The 14,937-nt window shown below is 48.8% G+C and overlaps 1 protein-coding gene across 2 annotated transcripts; it reads right to left on the minus strand.

Annotated features, from left to right (window-relative positions):
• Positions 1 to 1,260: 1,260 nt before the first annotated feature.
• ENC1 (ectodermal-neural cortex 1) lies at positions 1,261 to 13,480 on the minus strand. 2 transcript variants are annotated; one of them, XM_030322981.1, is made up of 3 exons: positions 13,379 to 13,480; positions 7,992 to 9,806; positions 1,261 to 3,883 (listed from the first exon to the last, which is right to left on the minus strand). In XM_030322981.1, the coding sequence occupies exon 2, from the start codon at positions 9,791 to 9,793 to the stop codon at positions 8,024 to 8,026; it is 1,770 nt and encodes a 589-aa protein (XP_030178841.1). In that variant the 5' UTR covers positions 9,794 to 9,806; positions 13,379 to 13,480; the 3' UTR covers positions 1,261 to 3,883; positions 7,992 to 8,023. The 2 variants fall into 2 exon arrangements, with proteins under 2 accessions (XP_030178841.1, XP_030178848.1); XM_030322988.1 differs by lacking the exon at positions 13,379 to 13,480 and adding an exon at positions 13,078 to 13,093.
• Positions 13,481 to 14,937: the final 1,457 nt, after the last annotated feature.

A 14,937-nucleotide genomic window follows, 5' to 3' on the forward strand; every position in this document is an offset into this window, starting at 1 on the left:
AACAGTTTCACCACTGCGGTTAAGCCACCATTATCGCCAGATTCCTATTTTCCTATTACACGCAACCGAAGGCGATCCAAACCAGTTCATCCACTGTTTTGGGCCACCTGAACGTCCGAATGAAATGAAATGTCCAAATTAACAAAAATTAAGTATTTGAAGTATCTTCTCTACTCCACTCTCCCTACATGTCCTGAGATGATCAAGAAAAAGAACTGCTGGGTATGAAGGGTTGCGTTCCAATCATCTCCCTAGGAGTCATTCTCAACCTTTCTGAGGATTATTAACATCAAGACTTTTGCTGACCATCCAAGTCCCACGTGTCGACTCCCAGCTGCTAACTTTTCCCTCTTCCCTGTCATATTGTGTTGTATATTGTGTCATCAACAGGGTTTCCATGGGTCATCAGCACCCTGCCCATGGGATCTGAGGCCTCCAAAACTTGGCACTAGACCAGCCTCACCCAGCACAGCACTGGATGATCCTTCTGTAAAGCCCAAGGCATCTGCTCTGGCATTTTGGTCAAAGTCCAAAGGCTATAATTGCATTCTGCCTACCCGTGAGCTCTCCTAGAGTTCTAATTAGGTAGCATTTATTGCCTATCCGAAAAAGATTATGCCCAACATTGCTCTGCACATTAAAACAGCAAGGAGCCCAGCCCAAGTGATAAAGGAGCATCTTGTTGTGACAGGAAGTGATCGTGAGGTGGGGGTGAAAGTCTTCCTCAGTCTTTATACTGAGCCAGCTGGGACACTGGCTCTCAAACTTGGGGGAAGCTAAGTGTATCAGAGGGATTAAACTTGTGTTTTTCTGTGCCAATCCAGGGAAACAATAGGCATATATTCCCACTTACTTTAAATGATTTCTAAGGCACATCGGATGAAAAGAGGATTGAACTCCAACCCCTTCTCTCTGTTTTCCAACCAAAATATAACCCACACGAGCTGGATTTAAAAAATCACTTCTTCTATACATTACACACGCTGTCTTAACATTGCATGATACGTGACTTTCTATATTCTAAGCTACCAATAACCCAGAATTGAGGTGTTTTGCTTCGCTTAAAGAAATATCCTAAAAGGCCAACATTTTTAATGATTCAATGCGCAAAACTGCTTTCCTGATTGTACGTGACTAGATGGCTCAAGAAAGGCCTTCAGAAAATACACGCGACGATCCTCATCTTGATTAAGCTAGAAAGGACACAAGATTTCCGCAGATTAAGTTCTGCTGTATTAAAATAAAGACTCACACACACGATGAAGAGAAGAACTCTAATAATTTATTTGACCTTCAGTTTCACATTGTGAAAAACAAAAATAACAGTTTTACAAAACCTCAAAAATGTAGTAGTGGCAACCGAGCACATACGAACACGAACACTTCACTTCAACTTACACGGAGTTTTGTACGTGAACCACATATTCAACAGCCAAGAGAGGGATATTATTCAGCTCTAATCACTCTTATTCAGACAGGTGTCAAGCCCAGAGAAAAGGGGGCTACACAATTATACCAGAAGTGGAAGGCTGCCCTTTGTTATCTGTTTCCACAGCAACCAGTCCACAGAATAAGAAGAACCTTCTCTGTCTTCTGCCAAGGTTTTTGTGTGCACTGTGCTGTGAATTGTGTTTGCTTCAAAGTGGGGGACGTTTCACAGGGTGAGAATGGTCAAGTAGTGAGCCCAAATGCCTACATCAATTCAAAGAGCGGGAGTCCAGAAAGTTCCCTGCAGGCTGGGGGCCCACCCTGACCACGGCTCCCTCTGGCTCACACACAGTAATTAATAGAGGATTCAAGGACAGACCACAACTTTGAAACAGCTGCAGAAAATTCATCCCGCTTTCAGAAGTCACGCAGTGACACACACACATCTCGGCAGATTTGCATCATAAACCGGAGAGCTGTAAGAGCTACAGTATAAACGCCACCCCTCTGCCGCCAGGGTGCAATTAGACATTTGCATGGCTTGCAACACATCTAGGAGCGAGGGGCTGACTGCTGGAAAAGTACTGGGATGCTTTTATTCCAACGGCTCATTGCTTTTGGTCCAGCGATAGCCCACTTACTCGTGGCACGAACAGACAGGGACAGTTAGTCTAAAGCATCCAGGTAAAGAGAAATGCGAAGGGTTGATCTGTCACTAGACAATGCAAACACACTCACGATGTAAAAGGTTGTTATCAGTCCTAAGCTCTATTTTCTAAACTACGGTAACGTGAACAGCACGGATGAAAGCGGTGCTGACTGGCAACCCCTGGCCTTCCCCCGACGCCCCTGAGGAAGCGCCTCGTGGGGTCCGGCACTAATACCTATCACGGCACACGGTTAGTAAACAAACACTCGAACTAGCAAAGAATGTATTCACAACAGATTCCCACCTAGCCCGGAAAAACCTCTCAACGGGGGCCACTGCTCGTAATTCTTTGGTGTCTCCCTGCCAGATGTGTCACTTTTACACACCAAAGCGTTCTTTTAGAGACCTCGCGAAGGGTGAGCGCTGAAGTCTACCCTGTGCCAACGTGAACGCGGTCTTGAAGAACTTCTAACGCTTGCGACTATCGTAAGGCGAGAAGCGAGAACAATGCATCCAGGTCGAGCAAATCTGGCGAGCGAATTCACGGACGTCTGTTGACAATTCGGCCTTTTCCTGGTTAACTGTGGTTATGGCAAAGCATTTTCACAGGGTAATAAATAGAGAAATAAATAAACTCGGGGGCAATGCCTTTACCTGTGCCCTATATACAAAACGATGCCATAGCATTTTCCAGGATTTCAGGATACGACACAAAGGAAAAAAAACCGCGAGGCGACTTGGTCCTTTCCAAATTTCAGTAGCTGAGATTGAAGTGGGTGAACCGGATGGGAAGGAGCAGGGCAGAAGGAAGCCTTCCCTCTCACCCCATGAGCCATCAGCATGAGTAGGGCCCACGAAACACCATTAAAAGTGAGTGAGTCTAAGAAAAGCAACCTCCGTGCGTCCTCTACCTCTACGATGTGATTTGTTTTTGTTTTGTTTTGTACTCCTTCCCTGTCTTGACATTTACAAACCCCCCCCTTCCCAACCCACCCTCCAGTTATAGTCCAAACAGTAACTCCCAAGTTTTCATATTTGTGCAGCAAAGCGCTTCACCAACAGCCACAAAATTGTGCAAAACATACAACCATCCACACACATCCATACACGTGAAGACCATTTTAAGCACTGTTACAGCATGCAGGCCTCAAACAATAAATAGCTCAATCTATAACAAACTTCTTAACAGCCAAGGGAAAGTTTAAAGTCACTTATAAATAGAAAAGAACATCCACCAAATGCCTACCAACAATGACCCCATTGTTCAGAACCTTCCTGGGGAGAACAACCCCTCAGAGATTAGTGGAGAGTCCAGGGGTCCTCACTCTGCGGCCAGCCAAGCCAGCTCCCCTCCTGGCCCCACAGTTGGGCTTTCAATCTCCAACAGCAGCTGGTGTGGAGGCTTCAAGCTTGCTCCTCGGAGAGAGGTGACAACCATTTCAAATTTTACACATAAATGGTGGAGCCCATGGAAATCAAATGCTGAATATGGTACAGCAAGGGAAAAGGGCCGGCTTTTCTCTCCCTTTGAGGGGCTGATTAACGCTGACATTAATCCACAATTACAAGACAAGGACTAGATCACAGGTTCATCCATTCATATTTAAACCATGTGCTACTTGCACTGAAAATCCCACCCCCTCCCCCACCCCCTCCTTCATGTCCAGTTAGAGCATTTACAAGGTGCAGTGGATTGTAATCGAGTCTTGTAGCAACTTCTTTTCCTTTTTCTTTTCTTCCTCCTCATTAAGTTTGGCCTCTCCAAAGTCGAAATCTTGGTTTTGTCTCGCCAAGTGATGGAGTGAGCTAAAACAGAGGGAACGAAAGGATTCTTGTTAGTAGCCTCGAAATCTACAAAAAAGGTAAAATCAGGACAGAGCCGGTCAATATTGCTTCTAAAGGTCTTAAGTACTTGTTCAGTAGCAAGTGTGCAAGGATAAATCGCTTGCCTTCGATGCACACGCATGGGGTGTGCACGGATACGGAAGACTAGCTGAACAGACACAACGGTGCCCAAAGAAAAATCTTCATTTCTCTGCTAAACCTTAAACGTGCGTATGTTCAAATACAAACTTATATACGTGCAGGTGCTGTTATGAGTTGCCACCTTCTGCTTCCAACATTCATAATTCATCTCCATGGTTAAGCAGAGCCACTGTGAAGCGATCGGCCGAGGGTCAAAAAAGATTCTTGGGCAAACCCTCCTTGGCCCATTTCCCACAAAGGATCCCCAAATCAATTTATTCACCATATAGAAGGCAGACATATTAATCCTCTTATTTAAATGCATCTCTGCTATTCATTACGGCAGAAATCAGTCTCGCTTCCTTTCACACGACTAACATACCAGGCCTCCACAGCCCAAGGCTGGGAGTTTATTCTCCACGTTCATCAGTCCACACTTGGGAGACGCCAGCTATGGTATGCACTTATGATCTACAGACTACCGACGTCAAGCGTGAATATAAATTCAGGGAGCCATAACCACAGAGGCTGCACATTGCACGGGAACCGCTATCTCCTCACACAAGCCACCATCCCCACCCGCTGTATCCAATTTTATAGATATGGGGAAAATTCTGCACAGGGTTTTTGTCTCTCAAACACTCGCCCTATCTGTTCAGAGAGCACATTTCCAGCACCAGTGGAGGAATCTCATTCCTGCTGCTAGAACTCTAAGTGCACACAAAGGGAACGCAGGAGGGGCTGCTCATTACTTGCCCTGAATTCTTCTCGCTTTTGTGTGCTCAGAAGTCTGATTCATTTTGTTAGTTGTTTCTTTTGGCAGTTTCATAACCGTGATTCAAGCTCTCAAGGCATTCCTTAGACTACAGAGTCATCCTTCTACCCCACCTCCCAGTAACCTATAGATCAACATTAGGCCAGAAGAATGTATCTTGTAATAACACGACACTTCACGATGCTGCATACTCAAATAGGGAAGGGGAAGGGGAAGGGAAAGGGAAGGGAAAGGAAATATCTAAACAAGGAAGAAATAAATCAAAATCCAAAAGCTGTCACGTGTCAGGCTGGAGCCACACAGCACCATGAAAACGGGAGAGTAATCAAAAGTAATTTCCTGGGGCGCCCGGGTGGCTCAGTCGGTTGAGCATCCGACTTCGGCTCAGGTCATGATCTCACAGCTCATGAGTTCGAGCCCCGCGTCGGGCTCTGTGCTGACAGCTCGGAGCCTGGAGCCTGCTTCGGATTCTGTGTCTCCCTCTCTCTGTGCTCCTAACCCACTCGCATTCTGTCTCTCTCAAAAATAAATAAACATTAAAAGAAAAAAAAAATTTTTTACGTAATTTCCTTTTGGTCCTTCCCACCCACTGACAGAGCAGCAGGAGAGTAAAATCCCCTTGGTGAATGAGCTTTTAGACCTAGGGAAACTTCTTGTTAACACTGTATTAATTCGGTTAGCACCTACACTTGGAGATCAAAGAGATGTCCCGGAAGTTTTGGCAGTTTAGGGCTGATACCTGCACAGCACCTCTTTTAAGTCACTCCATGGAGCTTAAGTGTTTTAACACTATCTTGTGTGTAGAAAACTCGAGAAATTTAAGCCAACATTCTCCCTATCGGAAACCGCAAGGGTGGCTTTGAGCAGGCTCACGCCGCCCTTTAAAAAGGCAAACCGGGCCCTGTCAGATTTCGTTGTTGTGGGCTGGACTCCGGCTGGGAGCACCAAGGGTGGGTAGGTGTTTCACATATGACCTAACACTTTATTTTGCTCGTTTCCCAGGGACCGGAAGTATGTGCTTAGGTTCAAATACCCAGGATAGGGTGAATTCAAGTGTTTGCCAACATACTCTGGGCTGAGAAAGGAGGCACCAAAAATGAAGTACAAACATTCCAATCAGATAATGGTCAAACTCCACACACAAAGCTAATTCCATGACAAGTTAACGTCTAAATTGAAGGAGGAAACAAAGCTAAGAGTATTGAACACCTGATATATGCCAGGCACTGGGCAAGGTATTTTTCTCTCCCTTCCCCCACCCCTTATCAATTCACCCAAGTCTGGGGACAGAGCCAGGAGAAGCCTCATTCAAATCACTCATTTGACAAAGGAGGGATCCGAAGTACAGAAAGGTCTAGACACCACAGCTTAGAGCCAGAGCCAGAAAGCACATGTGGCCTCTTCCTGCCTCAGTTTCCTTACCTTACTCCAAGGATGCCAGCCAATCGACCAGTCATCATTTTGACGTGCCACCACCATCACTGGCAATGTTTATGGCTCTCCCATACAAACTTAGTTGGTTCTGGACTAACACCGAACTTAGCGTGCTGTTAATTGATGCTTTTGCCTAGAAGGTTCTTGAAACCTGCTTTAGACTTGAGTCATGCGCTCATATCGCAGAGGAAATAACCACATTCAGAGCATTTGTTTACTTAGGATTACTGAGATGCCAGCAAGGCTGCAAAAACCAGTTTGGTGTGGGACACTGTCAGCCCAGCTCCCCACAGGAGGTTTCTGACTGTTCCAGCTCCTTTGAACGAACTTCATTCCAAGGTTACACTATATTATAAGAATTCTACTAACTGTAATGGACGGGAGAGATAACTGAAGAGATGAAAAAGAAAGAAAGAGTAATTGTAAAAGTGAGGCCAACTTTAGTGGTGTCTTAAAACGAGCTGTACGAAATGTGGAAAGAAAAGACAAACGAGTCAAAATCCCTCTTTGCTTTGCTCGCAAAGACTCCTTGATTTCCTTTTTTTCCCTTTGAAAGTCCCCTTCAAAAATGTGAAACATACTAGGGAAAACAGAGCCAAAAGTTTTCAAGGAATGAGTCAGTTTTCACTGTACTTCCTCCAAAGCAAAGTTTTGATTTTATTCTCTTACTATTAGGAACAAGCCCATGAATTAGCAAAACAAATCAACAAAGTCCACGTATTCTGTGCTACACTTAGACATGCCTAAGTGGTTCCTGGGGCCAATACTAAGGATGCTTAACGGCAGCAAAGCGGCCATTAGCTTCACGAACGCTGAACTGTGTAGACCTATTAATTATTTGAGCCAAGGGTATTATATACTCTTAAGTACACAAGACGACCATTATGGACTCAGATATATGACACGGAAAGACAACTTTTGTTAGCCCTGACAATAGGCTCAGCCTGTCTGATTAACTCTGAAAGGCTGCAGTATAAGGCGGTCTAGATGGTTCACTAGACAAATTTATACAATGCAGGTGCAACTTTTTTACAAGGATAGACCTTGACTTCCCTCGAAAGCTAATAAATGCCTAAAGGGGGCTATTACTATTTTTTTTTTTTTGAGGAAAAGAAGTTTTAAATAAGCAAACAAATAATATTGGAGAGAATGAACTACGAATAAATTTAAGCATTCAGTTTTTTACACCCTACTTCATTCCAGAAAAGGGTTTGAGGAATCTAAGTTTGGACGTCACCAAATATCTCCTGGAGTGATACCAATGTGAAGCTCAAGTTTATTAAGCAGTTGAGCATGATGCTCACATGCTTCCACCCTGGAGCCAGAGTGCCTGGGTTGTTTTCTCGACCAACTCCTCCACAGACTAAGCTCTATGACCTTGGGCAACTTACTTATTTAACCTCTGTGTGCATCAGTTGTTTTCGTCTATAAAACGCTCTAGTAATAGTATCTCGCGAGGTTGTTGTCAGGATCAAATGAAATGATCCATGTGAAACACACGGCCCAGCTCCAGGCATACAGGGAGGGCTCATTAAGCATGGGTTGGCATCATTAACGTAGGTCAGGGGTTCTCAACCTGGCTGTGTATTAGAATCACTAGAAAACGTTCTAAAGGTGCTGAGGCCTGGGACCTACCCAGACCAAATGAAATCCAGTCTCCGGGACGGGAAGCTCTTGAAAAGCTCTCTGGGAGGTTCCTAGGCTCAGTCAAGGCTGAGAACCACTGACTTAACGTCTTACCTCACGCTCGCTTCCTTCACGATGTCCCGTGCCTAAGAAGGCAGATGTTTCCAGGTGCTGACAAACGCAGTAGGGATCAGCGAGTACGGGACCGTGGTTATGCTGTTCCACACATCTAACGTTGGATCATAGCAGTCCAAAGTCTTGCATCGCTGAATGCCAAAGTAGCCTCCAACCACGTAGAGTTTGTTTCCGGAGGCCACGGCGTGGCAGCTCATGCGCTTTGCCGTCACGTCTCCCACCTTGGTCCACTGGTAAGTCTCGCTGTTGAATTTGTAAGCAGAGCAGGCGGAGAACTCTGTGTCTCCCCCCATAATGAAAATCTGGTTACCCAGCACAGCGGCCGCTGTGTAACGCCAGGGCTGGGGACAGGTGGCGGGTACCGTCCACCTGTTTTCACACTGATCGTAACACTGAACCTTAGGGAGCTTGTCATGACTGACGCTGGTACCTCCGAAAGCAAACAACTTGAGTTTGGCACTCACTACCGCGGCGTTGCTAACGCCTTCTCGGAGCGGGGCCACCATGGTCCATTTGTTGGTTGTGGGGTCATAGTGTTCTACCTGCTTTAGGGAGACTGAGGGCGAGGCCGGGAGACAGCCAGTCGCAGCCGTGTGCCCCCCAACCACATACAGGCAGTGCTTCAGTTCAGCAGAGCCGTGGCCAAACCTGGCCACCAGCATGGGGGCAGCTTTGGACCACTCTTCATGCAGGGTATCATAAACCCAGACATCTTTCGAGACCCCGTTTTCAGACCCCCGCCCCCCAGTAATGTACACTTTGCAGCCAATTGCACATGCACTGAACTCTTTTCTGGGGCTGGGGATGTCAGCCTTGGGAATTATTTCTTTGGCCTTCTGGTCTACCAGGTACAGCTTGTCACACATGAAGGTCTGGCCCCCCAAGAGGAAGAGGGCATGGCCAGTTTTCCGAGGCCGGGCACAGAGGCTGGTTACCACGCCGTCGTTCTGCAGGATTTTCAGTTTGCACCTGATGGCCTCTTCCACAATCTCCTTGCTCTTTCTCTGCTTGGTGATGAGTTCCTCCATGGCCACGTTCTCCATGAGATAAATGGCTGGCAGGAGAGCCAGCCTCACTGTCTGCAACAGCTCTGGGAGGTAGCAATAGCGTTTCTTCAGGTCATAGCTGATCCAGTTAATTGCAGACTCGTACACAAGCCTTTCATCTTCCGTCTCCAGCTCTTCGCTGGACAAGAGCTGCACCACCATGTCCTGGGGCAGCTGGAGGAAGTCTTCGTTCTTCCTGATGGTTTGGAAATTGCTGAGACACATTCTCCAGGAGAGTTCGTACAGCTTAGTGCACTGGTGCGCATCGGAGAGCAGCAGCATGCCCAGGCAGTTGGTGGGGTGCAGATTCTTTTCTAGGAACTCTGCGCATGCATCCCGGATGTCCTGAAACTCCAGCATGTCACCGGCTTCCAGGAGCGATTCCGCATTTTCTTCATTGATGATGACCCGGGAGGAGTACGCGTAGTCAAGCAGCAGCTCCAAAACCTCGGGGTGGATGGAGTTGTCGAAGTTGACCTCACTGTCCTGGCTCTCTTTCAGGCCGCCGCTGAACATGGCTTCAAAGTAGCGGCTGCACGCGGCCAGCACGGCCCGGTGACAAGGGAAGGTCCTATTTCCAGCATGGAGGAGGACATCCGTGAAGAGGCGCTGCTGGCGTAAAAGGTTCAAGTGCGTGAGGACGCTGTCCGCGTAGGAAGACTTGTGAAACAGATAGATGTTGATGGAGCCGCTGCTGGCCCTAGACTTGCGGTTCTCATGCACGCTGACTGACATTTTGTTTCCACTCCTAAAAACAAAACAAAACAAAACAAAACAGACCATTGAACAGCGATGCTCCTGAGGCTCAGAACAGCAGAACAAAGCAAAACAAGGAGTCGTGAACAGAGAAAACAGGACACTTCGCCACTGGTCTTACTGCCCACTGTTCTGAATAGTGGACAGTCAGTCACTCCTGTCCAGCGTCAGAGACGGCCACCTAGAAGGAAAGGCATTCACTGGAACACTGTTGAGCTACTGGAACACTGTTTAAAAAAAAAAAAAAGCCACTGCTTGAAAGCAGGTTCATCTTGGAAAACCTGACTGCCCACTTTCAGGATACTGAAGTCCTCGAGAATGTAAGTCAGCAAAACCCAGGCCTCACTCTCACACCTTCCTGTCCCTTGTCCAGCTGATTCACGCAGGCCACGTAAAATGCTGGGCCTCCAGCTCTCGTAACGCCAGGATGGGCACCAGCTTTTATGCCCTATGCAACATAAAGCCATGTGTAAAACAAAATACCTATTAATTAATCCCATTAAGAACTCCTTTAGTAAGATCCAGTCTCTCTCTGAATCACAGTCAATGGGAAACGTGACATTAAAATCATAGGCCTAGGCCAACTTCTACTATGATTGGATCTTTCTTTAAGTGTCACAAATAATTTCCAACCAGACAATTCTACCACTGCAGGGTCCTCAAAGAACACCAATATAAACATGACCAAGTACTGATGAGCAGGCTTTTGTGAAAACACAGAACAGATCCTGGCCACGATCACCACCCATCTTTCTTGCTCTGGACAGCTTCCAAAATGAGGATTTGCAAACATAAAAGGAAGAATATTTTGAGAAGCATACCCATGACTGCTGTTTTTCTATTTTCCTGCTTTATATCAATTCTTAGAAAACAAGATGCAAGAACAAAGGATCTATCCATCCCTCTCTTTTCGATTAGACAGTGCATCACCAGAATCATCCTTATGTACCTGCAAACACGGGCACGTGCATAGGAGTTCAAAATGCAAACACTGCCTTATGTAAATCAAAAGCCCTTGTGCGTGTGTGTGTGTGTGTGTGTGTTGCCAGCCGTTGTTAATTGAGGGCCACCCTAGAATTTATTTGCTGACTGACATGCTTTCCTCCATATTATTGAAATTACTGCAAAATCTAATGCTCTCTTTGGCTTTTTTTCAGGAGGTAAACTGTAGGTTAAAGACATAGTAAATACCTATCACCTACCTTCAAAAGCAGAACCACATGCTTTTTTTTTTTTTTTTTTTTCAAACTGTATCCTTCTGTTATTTCAAAGCAATAAAGCCTTCAAGAACCTGCCTGTCCAGGGATTCTTAAGGAAGTTGTTTATCCCAAGAGGGTAAACTGTGTGAGTTACAGTATCTGTTCCAAACCCAGAACAGCTAGTTCTCACAGCATAGAGCTGAAACCTACCGCCTCCTTGTTTCCTTCAACCACTCGGATATTTACTGTTTTGGTTTATATTGCAGTAATTATTAATACATGCAAATGCATGATGTACCACAGATGCACGGGCTAGATACCAAGCTGGATTTCCTGAGCAGCTGTGGCACAGCACAGCAAACAGCAAAGGCAGCACCAGATTTGCCATTGACTCTCCGGCCACGGAGCTGTTAGGTGAGGCAACTTGTTTTCCTTCATTTTTGGATTGTAACTTTTCATTAAGAGTAAACAGCTTACTGGAAGAAAGTTAGTAACACAAAGTCCTAGGGTTCTGTTGTTCGGAAGACAACATTAGTGTCCATGGTGACTTAGGCTAGGACCCAGGAGCCACACATCACTCTTACCTCAAGCAAAGCCTCTACAGTCTGGTCCCTTTTAACCAACGCCCAGTGCTCCGGAGAGCCTAACATCTCTGATGCTCTACCATTACAGTTGTGAATTCGTACATCCAGTCCCAAGTACTTTGAGCACGATTTTAAGCTTAAACCTCAAAAGATAATATGAGGGAAAAAAAAAAAAAACACAGTATGAATATTCCTATGCCTTACATAGAAACTCACAAACATGCCAAATCAAATCAGTAGTTCTTTTTTAAAGCTAATGTTTCGAAAGCACCCTCAAAAGCTGCCTTCTCTCAAGCTAAGAGCGAATACAGCCGTAACTGGAGAATGAGACTGCCTGCACAAGGTATGTAAGCACCACAGTGCCATCACACCGAGTGGGGATCACACCCGGACCCAGAACATGTTTCCCTGAGCATTAGATTTCAGACAGTGTAAAACAACATTCAGGAGGCTTACACTTAAGAAAACAGTTTGTTTAGAAGGCCTTAGGATATAGGATCTGCATCCCTATGCATTCTATGTTTATGCTCCTGCATTTTCCAAGTTGGCCCACAAAACCAGAAGGAAGAGGCTAGCCTGTCATCTTGGCTACCATCCAGATGGAGAAGCATGTCACAGTCAAAATTCAACACTCTTACAGCAATATTTGCTTAAAATAAAAGGTAAACTTAAAGACCCAAGGGAAACGACCTGCTTTCTGGTTGAAAATTATGCAAACATCAAAATATCAGCAGAAGCCATTTATGCAGTCACTAAACATACCTTCAACAGAAAATGAATCATCCTTCTGGCATTTTTAAGCCCCCAGAGAAATAATATTTGCATGCCAAGTAAGTAGCCAAAAAAAAAAACAAAAAACTGCACACATATACTTAACCTGCATCTACAAAGAAGAGAGAGAAAAGGGCTGCTATTACCGTGAACATCAAAAGGACTCCTAGTTACAGTAAGTTCAGTTCACTTAATGCTCTTTACCCAAGCCCTCTGCTTCCAACACTTTGCATCCCGTCACATCTCCTAAGATTTTGGACCTGTTCTCAATGCACTCAAAGGAGAAACTAGGCAGATTTTCTCGGGCATTTACCTTACTGATACAATGGAACTTTAGAAAAACACTGTCAACGAGAAAAACAATCGACCATACAGCCGCCTAGAACACTTGCAACGCTCTTTAACGCGCTGGCCACACCTGAGAGGGCAACACGAAATTGCATCCTGAACAAGTTTCATGGTTCGTCCCCACCACGCCCACCAATTCCTATCCTTCGAAACTCAGAATATTACACTGAAGGCCAAATACCTGCATGAGAGGAAATTAATTTTTCAGGAAGTTTTCATTCATTCCCTACAGACATTCCGCCGCAGTGAACATGCCCTGACGAAGGGTGCGTGCGTGTGGCCCCAGCGCTCCCCTGTGCCGGGTAGGGTGCAACTTGCTCGGCCCTAGGGGCTGCGCGGTGCCGGGCAGAGCGACACCCACCCCGAGGGAAGCGCCGCTTCGGGCGGAGGAAGGAGACAGATACTACCCTGGCCGGGCTCTCGGATCCCCAGCAGCTCGTCCCGGGGGGCCGCGGACGAGAGGAGGCCCCTCCGGCGATGGCCAGCGTCTGCACGCTATGGAAGGGCAGCAGCGGCTCCCGAGGTCTCCTCCCCAAGAACGGTTCCCCCACCTCCTCCCAAGTCGGAGTTCCGGGCTCCGGGGCGAACGCACCCCCGCAGGCCCAGCAGCCCCGCAAAGCCGCGGCGCCCGCAACAGGTTCCGGGCAGCGGATGAAACTTACAGCAGAGGCGACCGGCGTCGGCGCACAACCAGATGGGTTCTCGCCTAGGTCACCAGGCAGGAGGAGACGAGGCGGACGTCTCAGCCCCGGGGAGCGGCGGCGACAACCCGGGCGAAAGGAGCGCGCATGGGGCGCCAGCCGGGAAGAGGACAGCGCCTCGCGACTCCCACGCCGCGGCCTCTGCCCGCGACCCGCGGAGCGTCTCCGGGAGCGCGTCTCTGGAAGGGTGAGCGAGCCTGCGGCTGTCGGCGCCGCGCGAGGAGGCGGGCAGTGCACTCCGGGGAGGGAGCGAGGAAGCGCTGTGCGCGCCGGCGGCCGCCTGGCGTCTGGACCCGGTCTCCGCAGCGCCACCGCCGCGCCGCCTCCACTCTGGCTGCCCAAGCAGTCTGCGCCCAGCAGCCGCGCGCCGGGCTATAAGCGGCGCGGCGCGGCGGGGCGGGGAGGAGAAGGGAGGGGAGGGAGGAGAGGGCGCGGGTGCAGAGTGACACCAAGGGAAGGAGGGAGGAAGCGCGTGAAGGCCGCCCGCCGAGGAGGAGGAGGAGGAGGAGGAGGAGGAAGGGGAGGAGGAGGCGACGGCGAGGAGCTGGAGAAGAGCGTGTCGGGGGAGTTAATCGAGAGAGGAAGCGGTGGGGGGGGGGGGGGGCTGCGGAGAGTAGAGAGAGACAAAGCGGACACGGTGCCTGAGCCACTAGCAGCTGCAACCCTCAGGGACCGAGAGTAGCAGAAGTTTGGCCGGGTCGGAGTGCCTGCGCCTCTCTGGCCCAGCCCGGTGAATGGATAGCCCCGGAGCTGAGGGACCCTGGGCAGGGGAGGCACCCGGCTGTGCGCTCCGCGAAGCCGGAGCCCGCGAGATGCTCAGGAAAGGTGGCGAGGAGCAGGCAAGGTGCCCGGCGCACGCGCGCTGCGTGGGACACCTGGAGCGAGGGCAGTGGCGAGGGCAGGGGCACAAGTTTGGCCACTCCGGGGACACTGCAGGTCGGCCAAAGGCGGCCCGTGGGGTTTCTCGCTGGCAGCCAGACTCGAGCCCCTGGCGTTTCCCCTGTGCCCCGCCGCCCCACCGCCCCACCCCCCCACCCCCCCACCGCCCCACCCCCCCACCGCCCCACCGCCCCACCGCCCCACCGCCCCACCGCCCCACCGCCCCACCGCCCCACCGCCCCACCCCGGCGGGTGCGGCACCCGCGGCCGGACTCTGCTCCCACGCTCCGCAGCCAATCGCCGCCGTCGCTTGATTCAAAGCGAGCTGCTCAAAGGAGCGGCCACGCCGCCCCCTCTCCCTGGCGATAGAGCCGAAATCGCCCTTTCGGGCTGGGCCCTTCCTGTCTTTTATCGCTCTGTTGTGTTTAGCTTGGAGCTCAGCAAAGAAATGGCCCAGCGCGCCTGTTTGAAGCGCCGCGTGCCAGGAGGAAGGAAGGCGGTTCGAAAACCCATCTCGCGTGGCGATCGCCCTTTGCGAAATCCATTTCTGATCTTTGCACTAAGGACTGGTTTTCCAGCGGGAGCTAAAGCTCGTGTTTGGATTTTATTAGGTATTTGGAATACAATCTATGAATGAACTG

Source organism: Lynx canadensis, chromosome A1 (genome assembly GCF_007474595.2).
Source record: "Lynx canadensis isolate LIC74 chromosome A1, mLynCan4.pri.v2, whole genome shotgun sequence".
Lineage (NCBI taxonomy): Eukaryota > Metazoa > Chordata > Mammalia > Carnivora > Felidae > Lynx > Lynx canadensis.